General features: G+C 42.1%; 1 protein-coding gene and 1 long non-coding RNA gene across 2 annotated transcripts in view; one reads left to right on the top strand and one right to left on the bottom strand.

Moving 5' to 3' along the window:
- Nucleotides 1-210: 210 nt before the first annotated feature.
- FBN1 (fibrillin 1) overlaps nt 211-20,163 on the bottom strand; it is a 235,761-nt gene continuing 215,808 nt past the window's right edge. Inside the window, exons 57-66 of the mRNA XM_043555476.1 lie at nt 17,751-17,876; nt 16,978-17,184; nt 14,833-14,958; nt 14,460-14,582; nt 11,504-11,620; nt 11,157-11,285; nt 10,033-10,152; nt 5,433-5,664; nt 2,735-2,909; nt 211-1,522 (exon numbers count right to left, since the gene is read on the bottom strand). Coding sequence (XP_043411411.1) covers nt 1,133-1,522; nt 2,735-2,909; nt 5,433-5,664; nt 10,033-10,152; nt 11,157-11,285; nt 11,504-11,620; nt 14,460-14,582; nt 14,833-14,958; nt 16,978-17,184; nt 17,751-17,876 — 1,745 coding nt within the window. The 3' untranslated portion in view covers nt 211-1,132. The remainder of the gene's footprint in view (nt 1,523-2,734; nt 2,910-5,432; nt 5,665-10,032; nt 10,153-11,156; nt 11,286-11,503; nt 11,621-14,459; nt 14,583-14,832; nt 14,959-16,977; nt 17,185-17,750; nt 17,877-20,163) is intronic.
- LOC122468676 lies at nt 2,909-11,178 on the top strand. The gene is made up of 5 exons (XR_006293306.1): nt 2,909-3,129; nt 5,030-5,212; nt 5,671-5,761; nt 8,820-8,913; nt 11,073-11,178. It is a non-coding gene; the product is annotated as an uncharacterized LOC122468676 (long non-coding RNA).

The following is a 20,163-nucleotide window of genomic DNA, read 5'->3' as shown; positions in this document are numbered from 1 at the left end:
ATTTCTCATTGGCGAGAAAGAACTCTGCTGTCTTTAATGAATAAAAACAAGGGACTAACTCAAATATGTTAATTTTTCTGCTAGTGGTTATACATTTGGCACCTTTTGAAGCTGTCACTACCACACCCAGGATAATTTAAATTCAGGAAACTTTAGCCTCTGAAAAGCCCCCTCAAATCCCGCGTCCATGCAAGAACACAAAGCCAAGGGTACACTAAAAAAAGAGAGACTGTTTTATTGTGACATTTATGACATGGACCCCTTGTTGACAGGAATGACCGAGGGTAATCTTGGCATATTGCACAGGTGTGATGAAGGATGCACTGGTGATCCTCTGGCTGCTGAGGCTGCTGCTTGGTCCTCCCAGACCTCCATGCACGCATGGGCCAGTCACAGAAATTTCCTTACCACTTGGTGTATACAATTAACAAGTCTTTGGTCTTAATAAGCACCATTACAAACCCTCACATTAAGGGCATTATTATTCTAGTTTATAAATGTTTCAATGATAAAAAATAGCACGATTACAGTATACACACACTTAATTTACATGTAATGTATTATGCTCATAACTGAGATAAGCTACTGAACTAACTTTGGTTGATTGAAATTAATGAAGTATTTGAACTGAATATTTTTAATTTGGTTTCTAAGTTGTGTAAATATTACAGTGCATTTATAGATCTAGTTTGAGAATTTACTAGCACCAAATAGATATTATAATTGGCCAACCTAGTACTTGTATTTGGAGAAGCAAAGTTTAAAAATTTGGAAAAATACAGAGCAGTCCATCGATTGAAAGCACATTCCTGTACATCGGCTAGAAGGATGACACGTCAGCAGGAATGGCAGACCCCCAATAAAATACGTGTCCCAGTTTTCAAGAGTCAACACATATGACAAGGTAGCTCAGCTACACACATGAGAAGCCTGAGAAAGTGGTTGTTTTGAACTAGGGTAGTCACCTGTACCTCACTTTTTGTAATATAAGAATAGTGCTTATTTATAGAAATTTATTTGGTGAAAGATTGTACCTATGATATGAAGATTCTGATTGGGGGAAAAATTCAGTTCTACCTATCTATCGTTGGTTGTTTTTCTTTTTTTAATTATTTGGTCTCTGTATGGTGAATTAATGAAGCAAAATCTGAATTTTCATCTTCAGATTATCACCCAGTTCACCACTGAGGTAGTCTTTGTCATATTTATCTTCTAGCTGATTAAGTTCTTTCTTTTTATAAAGTGGAGTACTACTGATTTGTAATGAATAGGTTCCAGCCACTGGCTTCTTCTTGGTGAAGTGGAGGTAGCTGATCCCTTCCTTTTGGTTGATTTTGAAGAAGCCATTTTCGTTTCCAGATTCGATCAAGTATTTGTTGTGATTCGTCAGAGTCGTCAGGGCCGGAAGGAGTTCCAGGATTCGGACCTTGTTGCTGATGTGGGAAATATTGAAAGCAAACATGGCCGTCTTCTCAACATCCCAACTTGCGAGACTCACGTTGGTTTCTATCTCAGGCTGGTCCTGGAAAGACACATGGCATTGTGTTAAATTAATTGAAAATATGCCACTTATTTCTCATATTAAGGAAAAAGTGACTCGAATCTCCCACTAATACAGCCTTTTCATGTTGTATATACCATGTCGAAAATGCGTATTTTCATAAAACACTTTGTTTAAATCACAAATGTGTTAAACTGGCACATATTTATAATAATAAAAAACATTAAACTGTCAAGAGGAAAGTCAAGTTGAAATGACTTGGTGGTCTTCTAATGCAGGTGTCCCAAAGTGTACTCCCTGGACCAGCAGCATCAGCATCACCGGGGAATCTGAGAAACGCAAATTCTCGGTGCCACCTGAGACCTACTGAATCAGAAACCCTGGGGGTGTCTCCCCGAACTCCATGTTAACAAGGCTTCCAGATGATTCAGACACATGCTCCAGGTTGGAAACCACTGTTTCAATAGACTATTTTCTTTCTGTAGACTTATCTCCTTTCCCAAACCACAGCGGATGAGTTGGAGCACCAATGCTAAGAAAGAACCAGCCTATTTCCATTTTGTTCACTGACGCAAAATCATCTCCTCTGAAGGACACGCCTAGGAACCTACTTCCTGACTCTGATGATCTGCTAATATTCAATGCTTTTCACCTGGCTTCTTGCTTGCCTCTCTGGGACCACATGTGTTGGATTCTCCGGGCCTGGAGCCAGAGGTCTGGGTGAATATCTGTGCATTTCTGAGTTGACTGAAAGGCTGCAGCAGCCGTAGGCGAAGAAAACCAGGCTGCTTGAGCTCCATGTTGTTTTTGTCTAGAATCCAAGTTCCCTCACACTCCACATGGCTCTTTTCAGTAGAGGAGCCTCTAGCTTTCCGAACTTGGCGTCCCCGTGGAGAGAGCACTATGTCACTTCACGATTCTGCCCACTTGCTGTCCTGGATCTCAGACCTTGCTTTTCAGCAGACTTTGGGTGGGTGTTTGACTTTCTTTTTGGCGAGACAGAGGAAATGAGCAAGTATGTGAAAACCTTCGAATGGCCACTCCCTAAAAGCAGCGAGAAACTCCAGAGAGTCCCACAGACTCTTGTAAAATGCAGCCTAGAGCTCAGGGAATGTCTGGATTTTCTCCCCAGGGAGCTTTTTCACACTTTGGAACATCCTTGGAGGAAACCACAGGCATCTGGAAGGCCCTTCTGCAACAGGAGACATGAGGAGAAACTACCTTCTGACCTACCTCAATGTTGGAGGCATCTGTTCCGTTTGCACTTCTCCGCTTCCTGCCCCGTTTGGGGTAGCCATTGATCTTACACTCATAACAAGCCTCCGGGGAGAGAGAATTGTCATCCATTTCACCGCTGGCAGGTGGCTCTGGGCCTCCTCGGCCCATGCCGATTCCAGAAACACAGTGCCTGTGGAAGAAGGGAAGCACAGCCCTTTTTCATTAGAACTGGGAGATGAGGGAGGTGGTGTAAGAGTTCTGGTGAAGTGTGGACCCCACCTGGTGACACTGAGACATTGGTTATTCGTCCATTAGGTGACTGGCTGGTTCTGAGAGCCACACTGAAGTCCTCTGTGTTTAGGCTCTGAGTCCCAGTTCCTGGAGTGGATTCCTTTCTACTATCTCTCAAGGTCCTGTTTTGCATTTTATTTGCCCCTACATTTCTGCCCCCCCCCCCCCCACTGTACCAGGTGTTTTGCTGTCCTTATGCTGCTGGGGAGGGGACATGGAGTAGAAAGAGGAAGAGTGGGGGATGAGGGAGATCATGTGACTTGGGAGGGTAAAGAAAAATGTCTTCTATTTATGAAACAGAAAGTGAGAAAGGTATGAGATGTCTGTGTTCAGTTCCTTGTCCTCTTCCTGTTTCAATGACCCCGTCACCACCACCACCACCACACTCACCAGCCCTCATCACTTCAGCTTCTGAGCACTTTCTATTGTTTGACCACTCATTTTGGCTGAAGCTACTGAAGGTATAAAGAAAGTTCTAGGTAGAACTGAAGTTGACTTAGAAATAAACTGTAAAGATGTGCAATGTATAAAATGCATGTATCAGAGCTTGCCCAACTATGGGAAATTGTTTCAAGTCATTCAAAACCACTAGGGCCATTGGCTCTGACTCATGTGAGGCTGGATAAACAAACCCATGCCCAAGAGAGAACTAGTTCAGCTGTTTTTCTTTGCCTTTCAGTTATCAAAGCCAAGTTACGAAGGGAGGCTTGCATGTTTCACAAGTACCTTGTTTTGTTATTCTGCTTACTATTTCATAGGCCTCTTGGAATGTATTTACCAGGCTCCTTTTTCAAAATGTGTTGAGATATCTGAATGATCCTAGGAGTCTTTATTTTGGGGCAGGGTCCACTCTAGTGATTCATGGAGAAGCACAAACTATTAGAAGTGGGTAGATTTCCACTAATGGGTCATAATGAAGACCAAATATTTATCACTTTTTCTGTATTAATTGGCCTATTTTTATAACCCATTTTTCTTGATGCTTTTGAGATTCAAAATATAATGCCGATAAGCAGACTACTTTTTGTGTTTTGCAGCAATGTATGGGTTCATACTAGTTTTTGCAATCCTGCCAGAGCCCAGTACTTTTCCTTTTTTCTTCCTTTATCTTGCTGCATGAAATGTGCAGAAACAAAATGGATGAAATGATGACTGCTCATCGTGTGTGTGTGTGTGTGTGTGTGTGTGTGTGTGTGTATTCACATAATGATTAAGTTATTAGAAGAAAAATCCCAAATTTGCAGGCTTTGGTTCTTTTCTCAGAACTCCTTTCCAGTATTTTCATATCCCTGGAACACCACTTACAAGAAGTGTGACTACAAAGTCCCACTGGCCAGAAGCCAGTTTGGAGTGTCACAATTTTTGCTGGGAAAATGGTTCTGGCATTCAACTTATAAAGAATGAGACTACTGAGAGCCAGACACAAACATCTGGGAATTTGTGTCCTATTGCTGGCATTCTGTGTGCTTCCCATGAAACATTCTTTCACCTTCAAGTCTACACAGACCCAAAATGAATCGCTTGATGTTTGTGTGTCAAGAAATCAAAGGCCAGTACATTACACTAATTTGATATATATATATATATATATATATATATATATATATATGTGTGTGTATTATGGAATATGTGATTTTGTGGGATGTGTATGTGTGGCTGTACATGTGTGTATGTATATTTCACGTCTATGTGTTCCTAATGAAAATGTTAAAATTTGAGTTCCTTAACAGCATAGACAACACTACATGGACATCCAATTCTAGATTAATTCAGCAGGAAAAAAGGCCTACACTGTGAAAACTTACCACTAAACTTTTAAATTACTGGGTAAAAAAAAACAAGTCTTTTCTTCCCCAACAGTCACACATACAATGTGGTAAAGTATTCTACCAGGAGGATACAATAATTATTTTAGCTCTCGTATTTTATGCTCTTTTGGTAATTCTTTATGTAAACTTAAGTCTGAGATGTAAAATGTATTTTAAAGCCAGGTATCTTTGTGATTTCTCCTAACGGTAGCTAGAGGAGAAGGCATTTTAAGTCAAGAGAGAATCCTGCTTGCCTCAGGAGAAGGGGAGATCAGCAATATGCAGTGTGAGTCCAGTTCTGTCATGGGTCAGCCCCTGCATTTCCAGAGAAATGAATCACTTCCCAACAAGATGCGAAGATCAAGAGAATGAGAAAGAGACACCATATATCAAGGTATTTACAATTGGTTTCAGAGTCTATGAATTTCTAGAAATTTTGATGTCTCCTTTCAAATAATATAGCCTAAAACCTTTGCAGAGCTAACCAGAATTAACTCCAGGATTATGAAAAGTATGGTTCTTCTCAACTAGGATGGGTCACTGTGAGTTAAATATACTTAATGATATTAGGAACAAGAGAGCCTCCGGCCACGGCCCGGAAAAGCAGCGCTTACCCTTGGCCTATCCGGAAGTAACCAGGTGGGCAGCCACACAGGTAGCCACCCTCAGTGTTGGAGCAGCCGTAACTGCAGGGGGCCTGCGAAGAGCCACATTCATTGATGTCTTGGCACCCTCCGCTGAACTGTTCGTACTGGAAGCCGGCGGGGCACATGCACTTGTAGCTGCCCAGAGTGTTGTGACAGGAGGCTCCTCCACAAATGTGTGCACTGAGGCACTCGTTCTCATCTGCAGGGAAAACCAGAAGACACTGTGTGTGTGACACCGGCCAGACGTCTCTACTGGGGACTGCTGGCCAACTGGCTCTCAGCCAGCACTCAGGAAGGTAGGGCGGGCCGAGGTGGTTGGGGTGGGGAGAGGGGGATGCGGACGTGGACGTGGCCTCTCGCCATGCAGTAGGCAAATGTGGTCGCTGAGGTCAAATGTGCCACGTGGAGCGCATTAGGGGATGGCATTCCGAGGGCCGACAGATTCCAGTTCTCAGCTGAAGCCAACCTTAGTGCGTTCCGCACCACACGAGCCTCCTGTGAAGAATGCGGGGCTGGTTCAAGGTTCAGGGTGGGAGGGAAGGAGTCCTGCAGTTCTCCATGAACGGGACCACAGTCTCCGAAGCAGAGACCAGCCATCCTCCTGGAGGCTGCTTTTCCAGTCCTCCGTTTTCAGGATGTGCAGGGCTGGCAAGGGCTGACATCCTGCAGGAAGTGTCTGCCCTGCTTGTACTTCCTTTTCAAAAATCTGCAAAAGCCCCCAGGTGCTTGTCCTGGGGATGAATAGTGCCTTCTGGTATGTCTGCTCCCATCTCTGAACGGGCCCCCCCCTTATCCAAACCAGCCTCCTGCCCAGAGTGTCTGGGCCGTGTCTAAAGCAAAGTATGGCTGGAAGAGATTCAGTGCAGACTTCACGAGCAATAATTGGAAAAAACCCACAATAGAGACAGATGCTGCAGGACTGGCTACCCACGGGGACCTGCCAAGTCTGATGGTAAAAAGCAGGAAAAAGAAATCTGACTTGAAAAATCAACTTGAGGGGAAAAACCTTGAGTATCTCTCTATTTCTAATTTATACTTTTTTGAAATCTCAAATAGATTTTTGTAGGCCTGCCTTCATAAGGGCAGGTTGCAAGCTTGCTGGTAAGACATTTCTTAATTGCTGTGGCCCATTTTCTGGCATATGTTCATTTGAATGCAGGGAGATTGGCCTGCACCTCACTCAGCAAATACTTCCAATGAAAGGGAGGAGGGGAAACGTAGCTGACATTTATTAGATGCCAATTGCATGACAGAATATGAGGTGCCTCACGTTCATTTACTTAACCTTCCTGAAAATTATGGGCAGAAGGTATTATCCCTGTTTTACCGATAAAGAAAGTGAGGCTCACAAAGCCCATCTGAGGTCTCCTGACAGCAGCAGCAGGACCGAGATGTACACCCAGGTCTGTCTGACCACAGCAGTCACGTGCTTTCCTTTAGACCACAATATCTCTCAAGAGACTAATCGCCATTTAAACTGGTACTTCCTTTGCCCTTTAATTGGTTTTACCTTATTTGCTAAGGTAGAGTCCTTTATAAAGAACAAAATTGTTTCCAAGAAAAATCTGTTTTTAAGTTAGAGAAACAGGTGCATAAAAATGGTGGGTGCAGGGTGATTGCATATGTATAATATTTATAGTATTCCTTATATATCCCTTCCTTCCTCCTCTCCCTTCTCTCCTTCTTTCCTGTGTGGAAGGAATAGATATACAATAAGAAAGCCATTTGTTGAGCTGCCTGCTATGGCTCAGTGCCTAGCTACAGGTCTGTTTGGGAACCTTTATGTCCAAGGACTCTCAAGTATCCACTTAAGATCATTTAGGCTCCAAGGTTCCTAGAACAGAAATAAATGTGCCATTGTCTTTGTTCTTTTCCCCTTAGTTTAAATCAGAGATGAAGTGTGTGACAGATACCAGTGGAGACTATGGGCACCAAGGAATGAATGAGGAAATTAGGGGGTTTACAAAGAATATCCCTGGGCTGGATGTCTTCTCCTTGTCCCTCATATCTATCTCCAGACCCTGGAGGCTGAGCTGCATGGAGCATCAACAGGCTCCTCTCCTTTGTCCTGTGCTTTTGGTTGGGCTCGGCCATCCATTTCCTGCTGGGACTCTGATAAAATCTCTAAGGCCCATGTCTGTATATGTATGACAAGACCCATCAAAATAAAACTTAGATTTATTCTGTATTGTTCCAAAGGACAGAAACAGGACCAATGGTTAGAAGTAGAGGGAGGAATAGTTCATTTTCTATGAAAACAAAAACATTTCTAAGAATTAAAGTTTTCTATACCTAAATTGGGCTATCTTGGGAGAAAGTGAATGCCCTTCAAGATGGTATTTGAGTCAAACTAGGACAACCAAGGGAGTTTGGGGAAGGATTTGTGTTTTGGGAATGAGGCCAGACTAGATAATCTGTAAGGGTCTTTCTAGCCTTGAGGATCTATCTGTGTTAGTATAAATATCTATCCCAGCCAAGAACTCTCTTCCTCCTCTTTCACATTTTTTTCTATTTTACTATACCTTTTTTTATTCCTTGAAAGTCTAATAAAGTTTAAATTAAACTGCTTATCTGCATTAGAGAACTGGGATGGAGCAGAGCAGGAATGAAGATAAGAAATTGGCAAATGTTCAGTGTTTATTGCTTGAAAATAGTCTGTTTGTGTACTCACCCTTTTCATCAATATACAAACACGATTTGTTTAACATGCTTTGCACTCGTCTGACCATTTCCATCCTGTGCACCCTGGAGCAAAAGGCTCCAGGAGCAATTTTTCTGTACTCCAAAATCTTTGTTTTACTATCAGTTAATATTTAAAATTGGTGAGAGTTTTATCCTTTTTTAGAAAAAGAGACATTTTAATTTTATCGAAACAGCATTAGATTCTCCAAACACCCTCCTTGAAAGCAGACTGAAACCTACCCACTCTGTCCTGTAAAATCAAATTTTTGAGCATTAGGCTTGTATAGTGTTTGTTAGCTGTGGTGTTAAGGGAGAACCAGTAAGAGAATTCGAAAATGTAGGAGGGGCTTTCTTTTACAAATTTTCTCTGGGTCAACATGGCTCAACTCCAACTCCACCTGGAAGTTTGATATTTTCTAGAAAACAATGAGATGCAGTGGCCCTCGACCCTAAACCCATCCATCTTCTAAGAGTGAAATTCTGGCTGCCTATGAGTGAGGATCCAGAGAGGGCTGGTTCAAAAGATCTGCTCTGCTTTGTACAGCTCTGGGGAAGCCATTCTGGCCCAAGGCAATGCTCATTCTCAAGAATTATGAGCCCAGTTTGGGCTAGTATCTTTTGGACATCAAAAAATCCCAAACCTCTTACTGCTTCTTAATCTATTTATTCTAGAACTCCCAGCCAGAGATGATCTTCATGGGGCCAAAGGAGAGCCTCCAGGCAACGAAGACATGACCTGTCCATCTCCACTATTCCTGGACTAAAGGTAGGAAGAGGAGAGGAAGGCTGTCAGTAAGTTGTGTAGTCTAAACTCTTCCAGCACTGGTGTCCTTTTAGCCAACCCTACTCACTTCTGCAAAACCGTGCCTTGAAAAGAATCAAACCAAATGAGAGAGATCCAGTTCTGATAAGTTAAAACACACCAAATGCATCTTCATCTGGAATAAAGCAAAGCATTGAGATGTGGAGCAGCCACCCACGAAGCAGTAATCCTTGCCTCTTTGCTAAGGAAGGCTCTCTTCCCAAGAGTGTGGCAGCTAGAACAGCTCACCTGAGCACCAAGCTTGCAGTGGTGCTGTGTAGAGGCTTGATGAATGAAAAACAAAACAAAACAAAACAACAAGTGAACATGACACTTGAAAGGCAGCCCTAAGTCAGGAAGTTAGGGGCCTGGGGCTCCAGCTGCAAGCATGTCACAAAGGAACCAGGTTAAGGACAGACTTCTTTTCTTCCTTGGGCTTTGAGGTCTTTACAGTAAAATCAAGAGTTTGGGATAAATGGATCCGGGGTCCCTCTAAACTCACAGTGTTTGGATTCTCTGGTGTGCATTAAGATTATTTTCCCATGACATTATGAAATCAGAAATTACACAACTTCAATTTAATAAGTTCATGAGTCTCCCTTAATTTTCAAAAGAATTTAGTGATGATGAAAAAATTTGCTGTGTCTGCTGCTCACACTCTGCCCCAAAAGATGTGTAGAGCTGAATGGGACCACTTCTGTGTCTTCAGGCCGAGAGTCACTGAAAATAGCCTCTGGCTGGCTGATATTTTTCAGGCTGAGGTAGGATTCTGTTGGCCCTCATGTGTACCTGCAGTGTGGGCCAGTGACTCCATGCAGCAGAAGAGCAGGGGGACACTGAGAGTGAAGGGATTCTAGGGGCATTTCATTTCCGATGCTCTCCAAGTACCTTTATCATTATCTTTTTTCTTCGTTTGCTATTTTGCAAAGGCTACAACTTTCCTCTGGTTCCAACCAGGTGAGGGCAGTTTTAAGTGAATATTGTTGATTTAATGACATGTTTAAAGTTTTCAGAAAGAAAGCAGTATTTTGACTCACAGGAGCCAGTAGTGATTCACCATAGTAACAAGGAAAAACTACTTACCGACACACTGGTTCCACTGGTAGTGCTGGAGATAGCCCTGGGGGCAGCTGCATCTGTAGCCCCCAATGATGTTCTGGCAGCCGTGCTGACAGCGATGGTTTCCTTCGCACTCATCCACATCTGAGAAGGACAGGAGAGCCGCTTCAGTCAGTTCAGCATCTGACTCTTGATTTCGGCTCAGGTCACGATCTCCTGGTTCATACGACTGAGTCCTGCATTGGGCTCTGCACTGACAGTACGGAGCCTGCTTGGGATTCTCTCTCTCTCTCCCTCTATCTCTCTGTCCCTCCCATAGTTGTGCTCTTGCTCACTCTCCCTCTCTCTCTCAAAATAAATAAACTTAAAAAAAAAAAAAAGTAGAGCCAGCTTTAAGCCACATCAACATTTGTTTCAGAGTTGGTCTCTGAAGCAACATTTATATGCATGGTAAAGGGAAAGGCAATTTTAATAAGAAATCTGACCCCTAAAAAAGTATTCTTCCACCAAAACTTCAAGAATATGTGCTCTGGAGCTTTTGATAAGTCCAAGGAAAAAGACATTTAGATATCCCTGGTAAAGTCGACAAGTAAAAATGATGAAGAAATTAATGTAAGGCACAAGAGTACTCTATGGGATAGCTGTGTAAATTATTTGTATTTTTTTATTCATGCTAGAGTTAGAAACCAAAAGATATCAGTACAAAAATAAAATCCTACAAAAAATTTCAAAATTTTAATTATATTATTATCAGAAGAGTCATTCTTCATATATTTAATCCACATTAGGGGAATTCTTTTATGACTCTGGATCCAATGACTAGAATATTAATGAATCAAATTCAGGAACCTAGCTATTTTTCTTGACTAGTTCATGCCCTATTAGATTACATTAATAACTGAGCAGATAAAGTCTTCACATATTGAGGAAAGGCACAGGTTTAGACATGATCAAGCATGAGACCAAAGATGGATCTCTAAGATATGATACCTGTGCCAACCAGGAAAAATATTCCCCATCTTCAGTTGGGTGATAGTCCTGTGCTCTGCTCTGCTATCCCACAGAGGGTGATAATGAAGATTTTGACAGTCACACAGATTATCTCCACCAGGAATTACCAGCTGCATCAAGCTGAGGCCCCTACCCACCTTCACAGCTGGCGCCACTCTGATCAAGAGAGAATCCTCGCTGGCATTCACAGGTGAAGCTCCCAGGAGTATTCTGGCAAATACCCTTAGACCCACACAAGTTGATGTCAGAAGTGCATTCATTGTTATCTATAAGAAGCAGTTGGGGAAAAGTGGGAATTAAAATGGACTGAACTCACTTTCTGTTGTTTAAAAGGAAGAGAGAGGGATGATTCACTTTCTGTTGTACTCACTTTTTTTTTTTTTTTTGTTTTGAGTTTTTGTCTTCTTATCCCAACAGGGGAACTAGAAAACAATTCCTTAAAGGAACAGCTACGTTTCCTATAGGGATTTTCCTCTCCACTTACCAATGCAGGCGGTATGGTGTTGGGTAAATCCAGGAGGACATTTACATGTGAAGCTGCCGATGGTGTTAACACACAGGAACTGGCAGTTGTGCTGCTTAGTTGCACACTCATCAAGATCTATTAAAAAATATGTAAGATGAGTATTGGAGTCGAACTGAGAGCACAGGTACCTAGCAACTGCCCTAGGAAGGAGTTCTGAGTTCTGACCTGTATGTCTCCAATGACTGTGGCCAGAATAGAGATGCAGTAAATGGCTGGGAGGAATCAAGCAAATAAAGGTTTGAAAGATAAAATGTGGTCTCCATTTAGACCAAAAAATGTAGCTCTTTGGGGGATCCAAGGAAATCCCAATTCCCTTCCATGAGAGGAATGTAGGAATTTATCAACAAAGGAATTTCAAATAAATTGTGACATTTTAAATAAATTACACAATGAAGTAAAAGATTAGGGATTCTCAAAATTTTCCAGAGTGCTGAAAAGTTCTATTCAAGTTGAATTACAAAAGGAAATGTTGAGGCTGGAAATTAATTTGTTTGCTTAGGTCTTTTCTGTTTGCTGTTTTGAATCTGCTCAAATGAGGTGTTCAACCAAAGAAAATCAAACCAAACTGACTTCTTTTTTTTTTTTTTTTTTAGAGATTCTCCTTTGGTAAAACAAAATTGAGCAATCAAGAAGGAAGCAAAGGTAAGAAAAACTCACTCTGATAAGCCAATAGCACATTTAAAAACTGCCTACAGTATTTATGCAACATTATTTTCCATATTTCAATAAAATCCTCCACTTTGGCCAGGCTTCTTTCCTCATTGCCGGAATTTCTAGGCTCATTCTCAACTCCACTGCTGTTTAAAGACATCAAGAGATACAAACTATGTTCCAGCTTTTAGCTGAATATTAATATAAAAAAAATCATGGTGTATTCAGGAACCAATCTACCTTCCTACCTTGTTTGGTCACTGCACACAGAGCTGTGCTTGCAGCTGAGGATAAGTGCCAGTTCCTGTCTAGAGTAACATCTGGAGGGGACCTAAACCAAAAGAACCCCCGAGCCCCATATTTCTCCCAGTGCTGACTTCTCTCAAAATGGAGCCAGTCCCATGCTCTTTACATAGCTGTGGGGCTTGCTGTTTCTGCTTTTCTGGTTTCTACATTATCAGCAGCTCTGTGCCTCCTGACAGAAGGCTGGCCTCCCCTTTCTATGACTCAACGAGCCTTGCTAGAGCACTGTCACACATTTGCTGAAGCTTACCTGCACACAGGTGAGGGAGACAGCTCAGTGATTTCTGACACTATTTTCTAACTACAACATATTAAGAACAGCAACACTTGCTGTTCTCACCTCCAAGCACATCTTGGCTCCCCTTCTCTCCTCTTATCTGGATTCTACCCAGCTCTCATGGGGGGAAGTGCTGGTCCCACATCTCCCCTGGGCTATCCTTTGAGGCTCTTTTCTGTCAGTTTCAGTAGTACATGTATCTGCACCACATGGTTTGATCTTTAGTCCTATGTGCCAAGTATGTGGAAGAATCTAGACCTCATGAGAACAATAGGAGAAAGGGACTTATGTTGTAAAAGGATCTGTAAAAATCATGTCCCTGCTCTTCCCACTCCTAAAACCACAAAGAAACTGTTACTTGCGCTTTTTTACATTGTGAAAAAACACAGTTACTACAGTACATTTAATTTCCAGTTTTTCTCTTTTTAGACATGTTTAAGGATTTTCTGCTCCCACAGGCTAGAAAAATGCTGTAAATTTGTTCTGCTTGGTACAGATAGTATCCACGCTGAGAGGTGTTTTCTCTTTAATTTGGTTCTCTATTTCCATGAATAAGTTTATTGCTCTGAGCTCTAGCCTTACCTTGCCCAGAGCTCATTGTGATCCACAGATTGAGAAGTTCTATGCTTGAGAAGAACAAAGCTGTAAACAACTCTTATATTAAGAGAGTCAGGATTTTTAACTACGTCTCTCAACTTCCTCTCCCCAAATTACAGGATTATATAGGATTTGTGCTGCATAGGGAAACCTCATGCATTGTTCATTATGTCATCCTATATTATAAGCCTCTTAATTCTCTCTAAGCAGACACAAGAAAGGGGTTGAGGGTCCTAATTCTCTTTGCTCTCCACTTCCATTCCACCCCACCATTTAACTTCCCTTGTTTGCTTTTTGCTCCATCAAGGTTTCGTGGCAGAACTCTCTAGCTCTTATTCTGCCATCTGGTCTACCTTTCCTGTTCCAAATCCCTCCCTTTTAAAATTACCCTTAAGTCTGATTCACTTGTGTTGTTATTCACTCAATATGTGAAGTTCATATTGTTGAGGAAGATGTTTCTTGGAGTAAATTTACACCAACAAAATTTTCCAAAGGGTAACTTCTGGTTGAGGAGGGATTTCCACATAAAGTTCTGCTGTTTCTTAATTCTTTATGATATTTATGGCTTAGATAAGCTCTTGGAGGGCAGGAATGGCCCTATTTGGCAGAACAAAAACCTAGACAAAGTGTTTACTTAGGTAGGCACAATGTCTTCTAGGCACCGATTAATCTGAGGATGGACAATGCTGGAGGTTTGGGCTCTAGTTGTTGGATAGATTGGCTGTCTAAATATGATAAACAGAAAGCAGAAAGGAAATAATCAAGTAGGAATCTGCCCCACCTGGGCCTTACAGAGCTGGCTCTGCTGTCTCCGACACCCTCATGGGCCACTCCTATGGATGCCCAAGGGGCAGGCAGTGAGGATGGCTGTTGCCAGAGGTCCCCAGCAATCTCCCTGGCCTCAACCTCCAGCCAGCCAGCATAGGAGTGGGTGGCAGAGAGGTCCCAGGGAGGAACTAACTCCAGGGAAGCACCTCTTGCCAGTGGGGGGATTTTTCAGCTTGCCTATGAATTCCTCAAATGCACAAGGAATACAACCATGTGCCCAGAAGGCAGGTGAGTGGGTGCAGGCAAATTCTACTTTACCTTTGCAGCTCCTTCCATCCTCCTGCAGAATGTAGCCTTTCGGGCAAGAACACTGGAAACTCCCTTCTGTATTTTTGCAGATAAAATTGCAGGGTTTGGGGGCCTGGTTACACTCATTCAGATCTATGATCAAAAAGAGACAGTGTGACCATCCACCCTAAAATAATGGTCAGTACCCACAGGGTCTAACAGAGAATTTTAGCTTTGAGAAAAGAAAAGGTAAACTCTGTGTTGTCTTTGATCATTGTCTTATGTTTTCCTATGAAATTACATAGGCTTTTTAGTGTTTCAGTTTGGGGATTTATATTTTTTTCCCGTAATATATAATTTCCACTCAGAATAATTATCTGAACATCAAAAATACAGCACTTACCTATGCAGGAAGTTCCAGTTATATCTGTAGTGTAGCCATTTTTACATATGCAATGATATGATCCTCTCTCATTGATGCATTCCCCATTTCGGCAAACATCATGAATAACCTTGCATTCATCAATATCTGTTAATTTAACAGTCAGAAGTTAAAATAAGAAAGACATTATAAAATGGACATTAATATGTAGAGGTGATGTCACTGTAAATATTAATAAACTGTTACTGTATTATAGACCTAATAAATTAAGCCAAAGAAATGACAGCATGAATTTCATACGTAATGGTAACTATAACAAAAGGCAAATGAATAACTGCATTGGATGAGAGTATAATAACTAATCAGGCTAGGGGAACGCTTTAAAAAGAATTGGGGGGTGCCTGGGTGGCTTGGTTGGTTAAGCTTCTGACTTTGGCTTAGGTCATGATCTTGCAGCTCATGGGTTCGAGCCCCGCATCAGGCTCTATGCTGTTAGCTGGAGCCTGCTTCAGCTTCTGTGTCTCCCTCTGTGTCTGCCCTTCCCCACTCTTGCACATGTGCGTGATCTCTCTCTTTCTCTCTCAAAAATAAACAAACATTAAAAATATTTTTAAAAAAGAATTGGTTTTCTAAATTTACAGTTTTCCCCTCTGGGTCTATAGAACAACCATCTCATCCAGACATATTTAGCTCCTTGCTCTATCTCATGCCATCAAGCAAGCTTGATCCATAAATGGATCATAGCAGTAGATTCTTTTGACCAAAAAAAAAAAAAAAAATCCATTTTTTTCTAATATTGCTTGTCCAGAGTAAGGAGGAAGGTTCTTTTCTTTTTGTTGTATTTACAGTTAATCCCCCAAAATATCACATTGCATAATATTGGGGAAATGGGACCAAACATCCCTTGGTAAGGGAAGCACTAAGGCTCTGGGGTGGGTCACTGGGCTGGGTTTTGCAGCCTGACAAGGAACAGAGATCTTTTTTTTTTTTTTTTAATTTTTTTTTTTTCAACGTTTATTTATTTTTGGGATAGAGAGAGACAGAGCATGAACGGGGGAGGGGCAGAGAGAGAGGGAGACACAGAATCGGAAACAGGCTCCAGGCTCTGAGCCATCAGCCCAGAGCCTGACGCGGGGCTTGAACTCCCGGACCGCGAGATCGTGACCTGGCTGAAGTCGGACGCTTAACCGACTGCGCCACCCAGGCGCCCCGGAACAGAGATCTTAATCCCAGCTCCACCACAGGGAGAAAGACTTGGTCAACATGTACTGTGGAGCGTGAAAGCTGCTGTCCTTCCACATCGTGACCCACCTGTCTCCTTAGTGATTGGTGGGGTGCCAAGACTAAATGAGTTTTTAGCCTTTAATTGCCAAATTGCAACAGATGTTATTTTTCCGAATTCTTTCAAGTTTACTCTGAAATGCAATGTGCCTACCCTGACTGGTTTCAAGAAGTGAATCTTCTCCACCGTCTCATTTTCACATCCTCAGAAGAATCATAAATTGCTTTTGGTTACCCTGCCTAATCTATCCGGCTGTGTGCCTCCACACATCCAGGTCTATTATTCCACCTTTGGCCACATCTTTCAACCATCAACACAAATCCTGCTTACTCTCCTTCTCCGCTCACTTCCAATCCCTTCCCAAGGAGCTCTAAGAGTCTCTCTCCATTCTATTTCATGAGAATAGCTTGCGCTATTCCAGAGGCAACTGTGTTTTAATTGCCAGTATATCAGCATTGTTTATACTTCTTTCATGCAGTATATTTTGGCCAATTTTACGAGTGCAAATACATATGGGTGGACTAGTCTAGGAATTTAGTGATCGTTTATTCCAAGGTTTATCTAAAAAATTACATTCCGAGTAACCAGTAACTGACTTACAACAAACCTCTGTTTAAAAGTTGAGGACTCCTTGTATTGCAGGGGCAGGGACCCAAGCACATACAACTTAATCAGATGGATCAAGGACACTTTAGCAGCCTGGCCTTGACTGTCTAAAAGATTACAATAGATAATTGTACAAAGATACAATAAAGGGTTTTTGTTGATGTATAAACCATGCAACTCAGCCTAAGCCCATACTGTAGATTCCATATTCTCAACTGTTTTTCAGAAAACAAACAAACAGATTCCCTGCAAGTATTTTTGGACCATAAGTGAAGTACCTGCTCCGTTGGTCATAAATCCTCGGCCATGGGGGCAGAGTTTTTTGAAGGCCACAGTACCCTGGAAAGGGCAGATCTCACAGTGGGGGCCCCAGCCTCTCCCACCATCACAGCAGCATTCAGACTTGGTGACAGGGTTCCTGTTGCTCGAGCCGATCTGACACATGTTCTGGAGCACTTCTGTGAAGCAGTACCCTTCCCGGTTGTCTGGAAGGGACGTTACAATGCACAGAGGGTTTTTATGGAGCTTTATGAGCATAACAATGTATTAAGAATTTGGTCAAACATAAAACCCAAAAAGGATATAACACTTTACCCTGGGTGAGAAGAAGCAATAAAGGAAAGCTGGAAACGGCAGTAAGAGAGAAAGGATGACATCTGAGGGAAACAAGACAAGAAATTCAGTAAGTGGGCAGGAAGGCATTAGCGTGCACAAGGTTATATCTCTATCTGCTCTCAGAAATATGGAGGGATAGTCATGCTGCAGAGACAGGGGCAGAAAAACACATGGAATCGGACCCTGAGCACCAAGAGCTTAAAAAGGCAGTGGAGAAAGAAATTCCAAACAAGTGATTCATTGATACAATTAGTGAAGGAAGAATTTAGCTTCAGGGTGGTGCTAAGCCCCATGGACAATCACAGTCATTAAGTCATTTCCAAAATATGAACCTGCCTCAAATGTTAACAATTTCTATTATTTCAAATAAGCGATGTGGGTGACAAGCATCCCAGCATGAAGTTCGGGGTTACGAAATCATCCTGTTTGTGCTCACCAAGACACTCGTCCTGAGTAGGGCTGGCCGTGAACCCGTCATTGCACTCGCAAGTGTAGCTCCCCCGGGTGTTGAGGCAGCGCCCGTTCTCACAGATCCCCGGCTTGGTCTGGCACTCGTTCTCATCTGTGTGGTGTGATCGAAAGATCAGAAACAAGAGCAGTCACCTGACTACTTTGTACAGGGATAGATTGATTCTTTCTTTCTTTCTTTCTTTCTTTCTTTCTTTCTTTCTTTCTTTCTTTTGAAATTTGTGAATAGATATCCTTCTCACACGGCTCTCAATTCAAAAGGTACAAAAGAGTATTGAGCAAAAGTGCCCCTTCCTCCCTTATTCCTCAGCCACCAAACACCCCTCCTGGGAGGTGACCAGTGCTACAGCTGGTTTCTCACGTAACCTTCTAGAAATGGAGTTTGCACATGTGAGCAAATACACAATGTGTGTGTCTACTTCCATCCTTTAAAAACCATACTTGATGGCATTTTGATGTGCTTAAAGGTAGGTAACAGCATTTTATGTAAACACACATATTTCACTTAATAAAATTTAAAACTGTCCATATCTGTCCCTAAAAAGGATGATTTCAAGTGAAGGGAAAAAAATAAATACTTAAGATCAACATGCTGAAGAAATATAATACTTCCTCAGAATAATGTCTGTAATGGGTCAGTTTTGACCTCAGACTTGTCTACACATAATCTTCCAATTCAATATAGGTTACGTTTATTATAATACTTCAACAATATTGAGGAATAATAAATCATAAACCAGGCTCCCAGGTTAAAAAAAAAAGGCATTAAAACAAGCCAGAGATTCTTAGAATTATCTGATGATTTTTTTAGAAAAATCATAAAGTGATTTGCTTAAGTGCATCTCATGGAGAATAGTTCTGAGCCCCCAAGGCAGGCATCTCATTATGAAAGGCAGAAAGTTCAAAGGTGACATTTAGGGTAGTGTTGAAACAGGCTAAAAATCCCAATGCCCACGTCACCCCCCGACCAATTAAATCAGAATGTCTGGGGTGGGAGCTGAGTTCTCTAAGTGATTCCAATGTGCAAATGAGGTGAACCACTGAACCTGGAAGATCTAGTGCATGATCATAGCCCAAATACTTTTTCTGTGCTTTTAAAGTCTGCTCTTCAGGGGCGCCTGGGTGGCTCAGTCGGTTGAGCATACGACTTCAGCTCAGGTCATGATCTCGCAGTCTGTGGGTTCGAGCCCCGCATCAGGCTCTGTGCTGACAGCTCAGAGCCTGGAGCCTGCTTCTGATTCTGTGTCTCCCTCTCTCTCCACCCCTCCCTGACTCATGCTCTCTCTCTGTCTCAGAAATAAACATTTAAAAAAATCTTTAAAGTCTGCTCTTCAATTATTGTTTAATTCTGTACCTTACAGGGTAAGGGGACAATGAGGTTCTTGAGCTTCTTGAGCTTCTTGACTGACAACATAAAATTTATTGTTCTGGTGTCACTGATTATTAAAATTAAAAAGGACACATGGGAATTTTCTCATAATTTTCTCCTATATTGATGGTCTAAAGCAGAGGTCGGAAACTTTTTCTCTAAGTTATAGTAATACTTAGCATTACTATATCATACATAGTAATCTTGTAGGTTTTGCAGGCCATATGGTCTCTGTTGCATTCACTCTATTCTGCTTTGCCTTTGTGGCATGAAAGCAGCCATGGATAATATACAAATGTATGGTTACAGCTATGTTGCAATATGACTTTATTTACAAAAATAGGAGGTAGGCTGGCAGGCTGGATTTGACCCTCTAGCTGTAGTTTGCCAATCCCTGATCTGAAGCTGTGGTTTTCAATGCAGGATCCATATTACAATCACCTAGGAAACTTTCAGAAATACCAGTGCCTGGACCTCACTCTAGACAAGAACAGATTCTCTGGTGGAAGATCCCACTGGTTTAGTGATATTCCTGGTTCAGAGGGACCTGGCATCTGTAATTCAACATCAGGATGCTAATAGCAAAGTGGGATCAATAGAAAGACATTCTAATGTCGTAAAGACAAATGACCCTAAAATGACAAAAAAAGTATAAAAAGTAAAGGAGGGGCACCTGGGTGGCTTAGTAATTTGAGCATCTGACATCTCAGGTCATGATTCCAGAGGTCTGATGGCTCAGGTCATGATCCCAGGGTCATGGGATTGAGTCCAGCGTCAGGCTCTGAGCTGAGTGTGGAGCCTGCTTAAGATCTCTCTCTCTTTCTCCCTTGTCCTCTCCCCTGCTCTTGCACTCTCTCTCTCAAAAATTAAATAAATAAAATAAAAAGCAAAGAATTAGAGGAAACACCTGGTGCCAAATCATGGCAGCAAGATGAGCTGAGAAAGTTGGCAAAGGCCAGCTCAGAGGGTGAGAATGGCAGTGCTCATGGAATCCCTTGATAATCGAGAGCCA

Source organism: Prionailurus bengalensis, chromosome B3 (genome assembly GCF_016509475.1).
Source record: "Prionailurus bengalensis isolate Pbe53 chromosome B3, Fcat_Pben_1.1_paternal_pri, whole genome shotgun sequence".
Classification (NCBI taxonomy): Eukaryota; Metazoa; Chordata; class Mammalia; order Carnivora; family Felidae; genus Prionailurus; species Prionailurus bengalensis.
The sequence above is the reverse complement of the archived record's forward strand: the minus strand, read 5'-3'. Positions and strand labels throughout refer to the sequence as shown.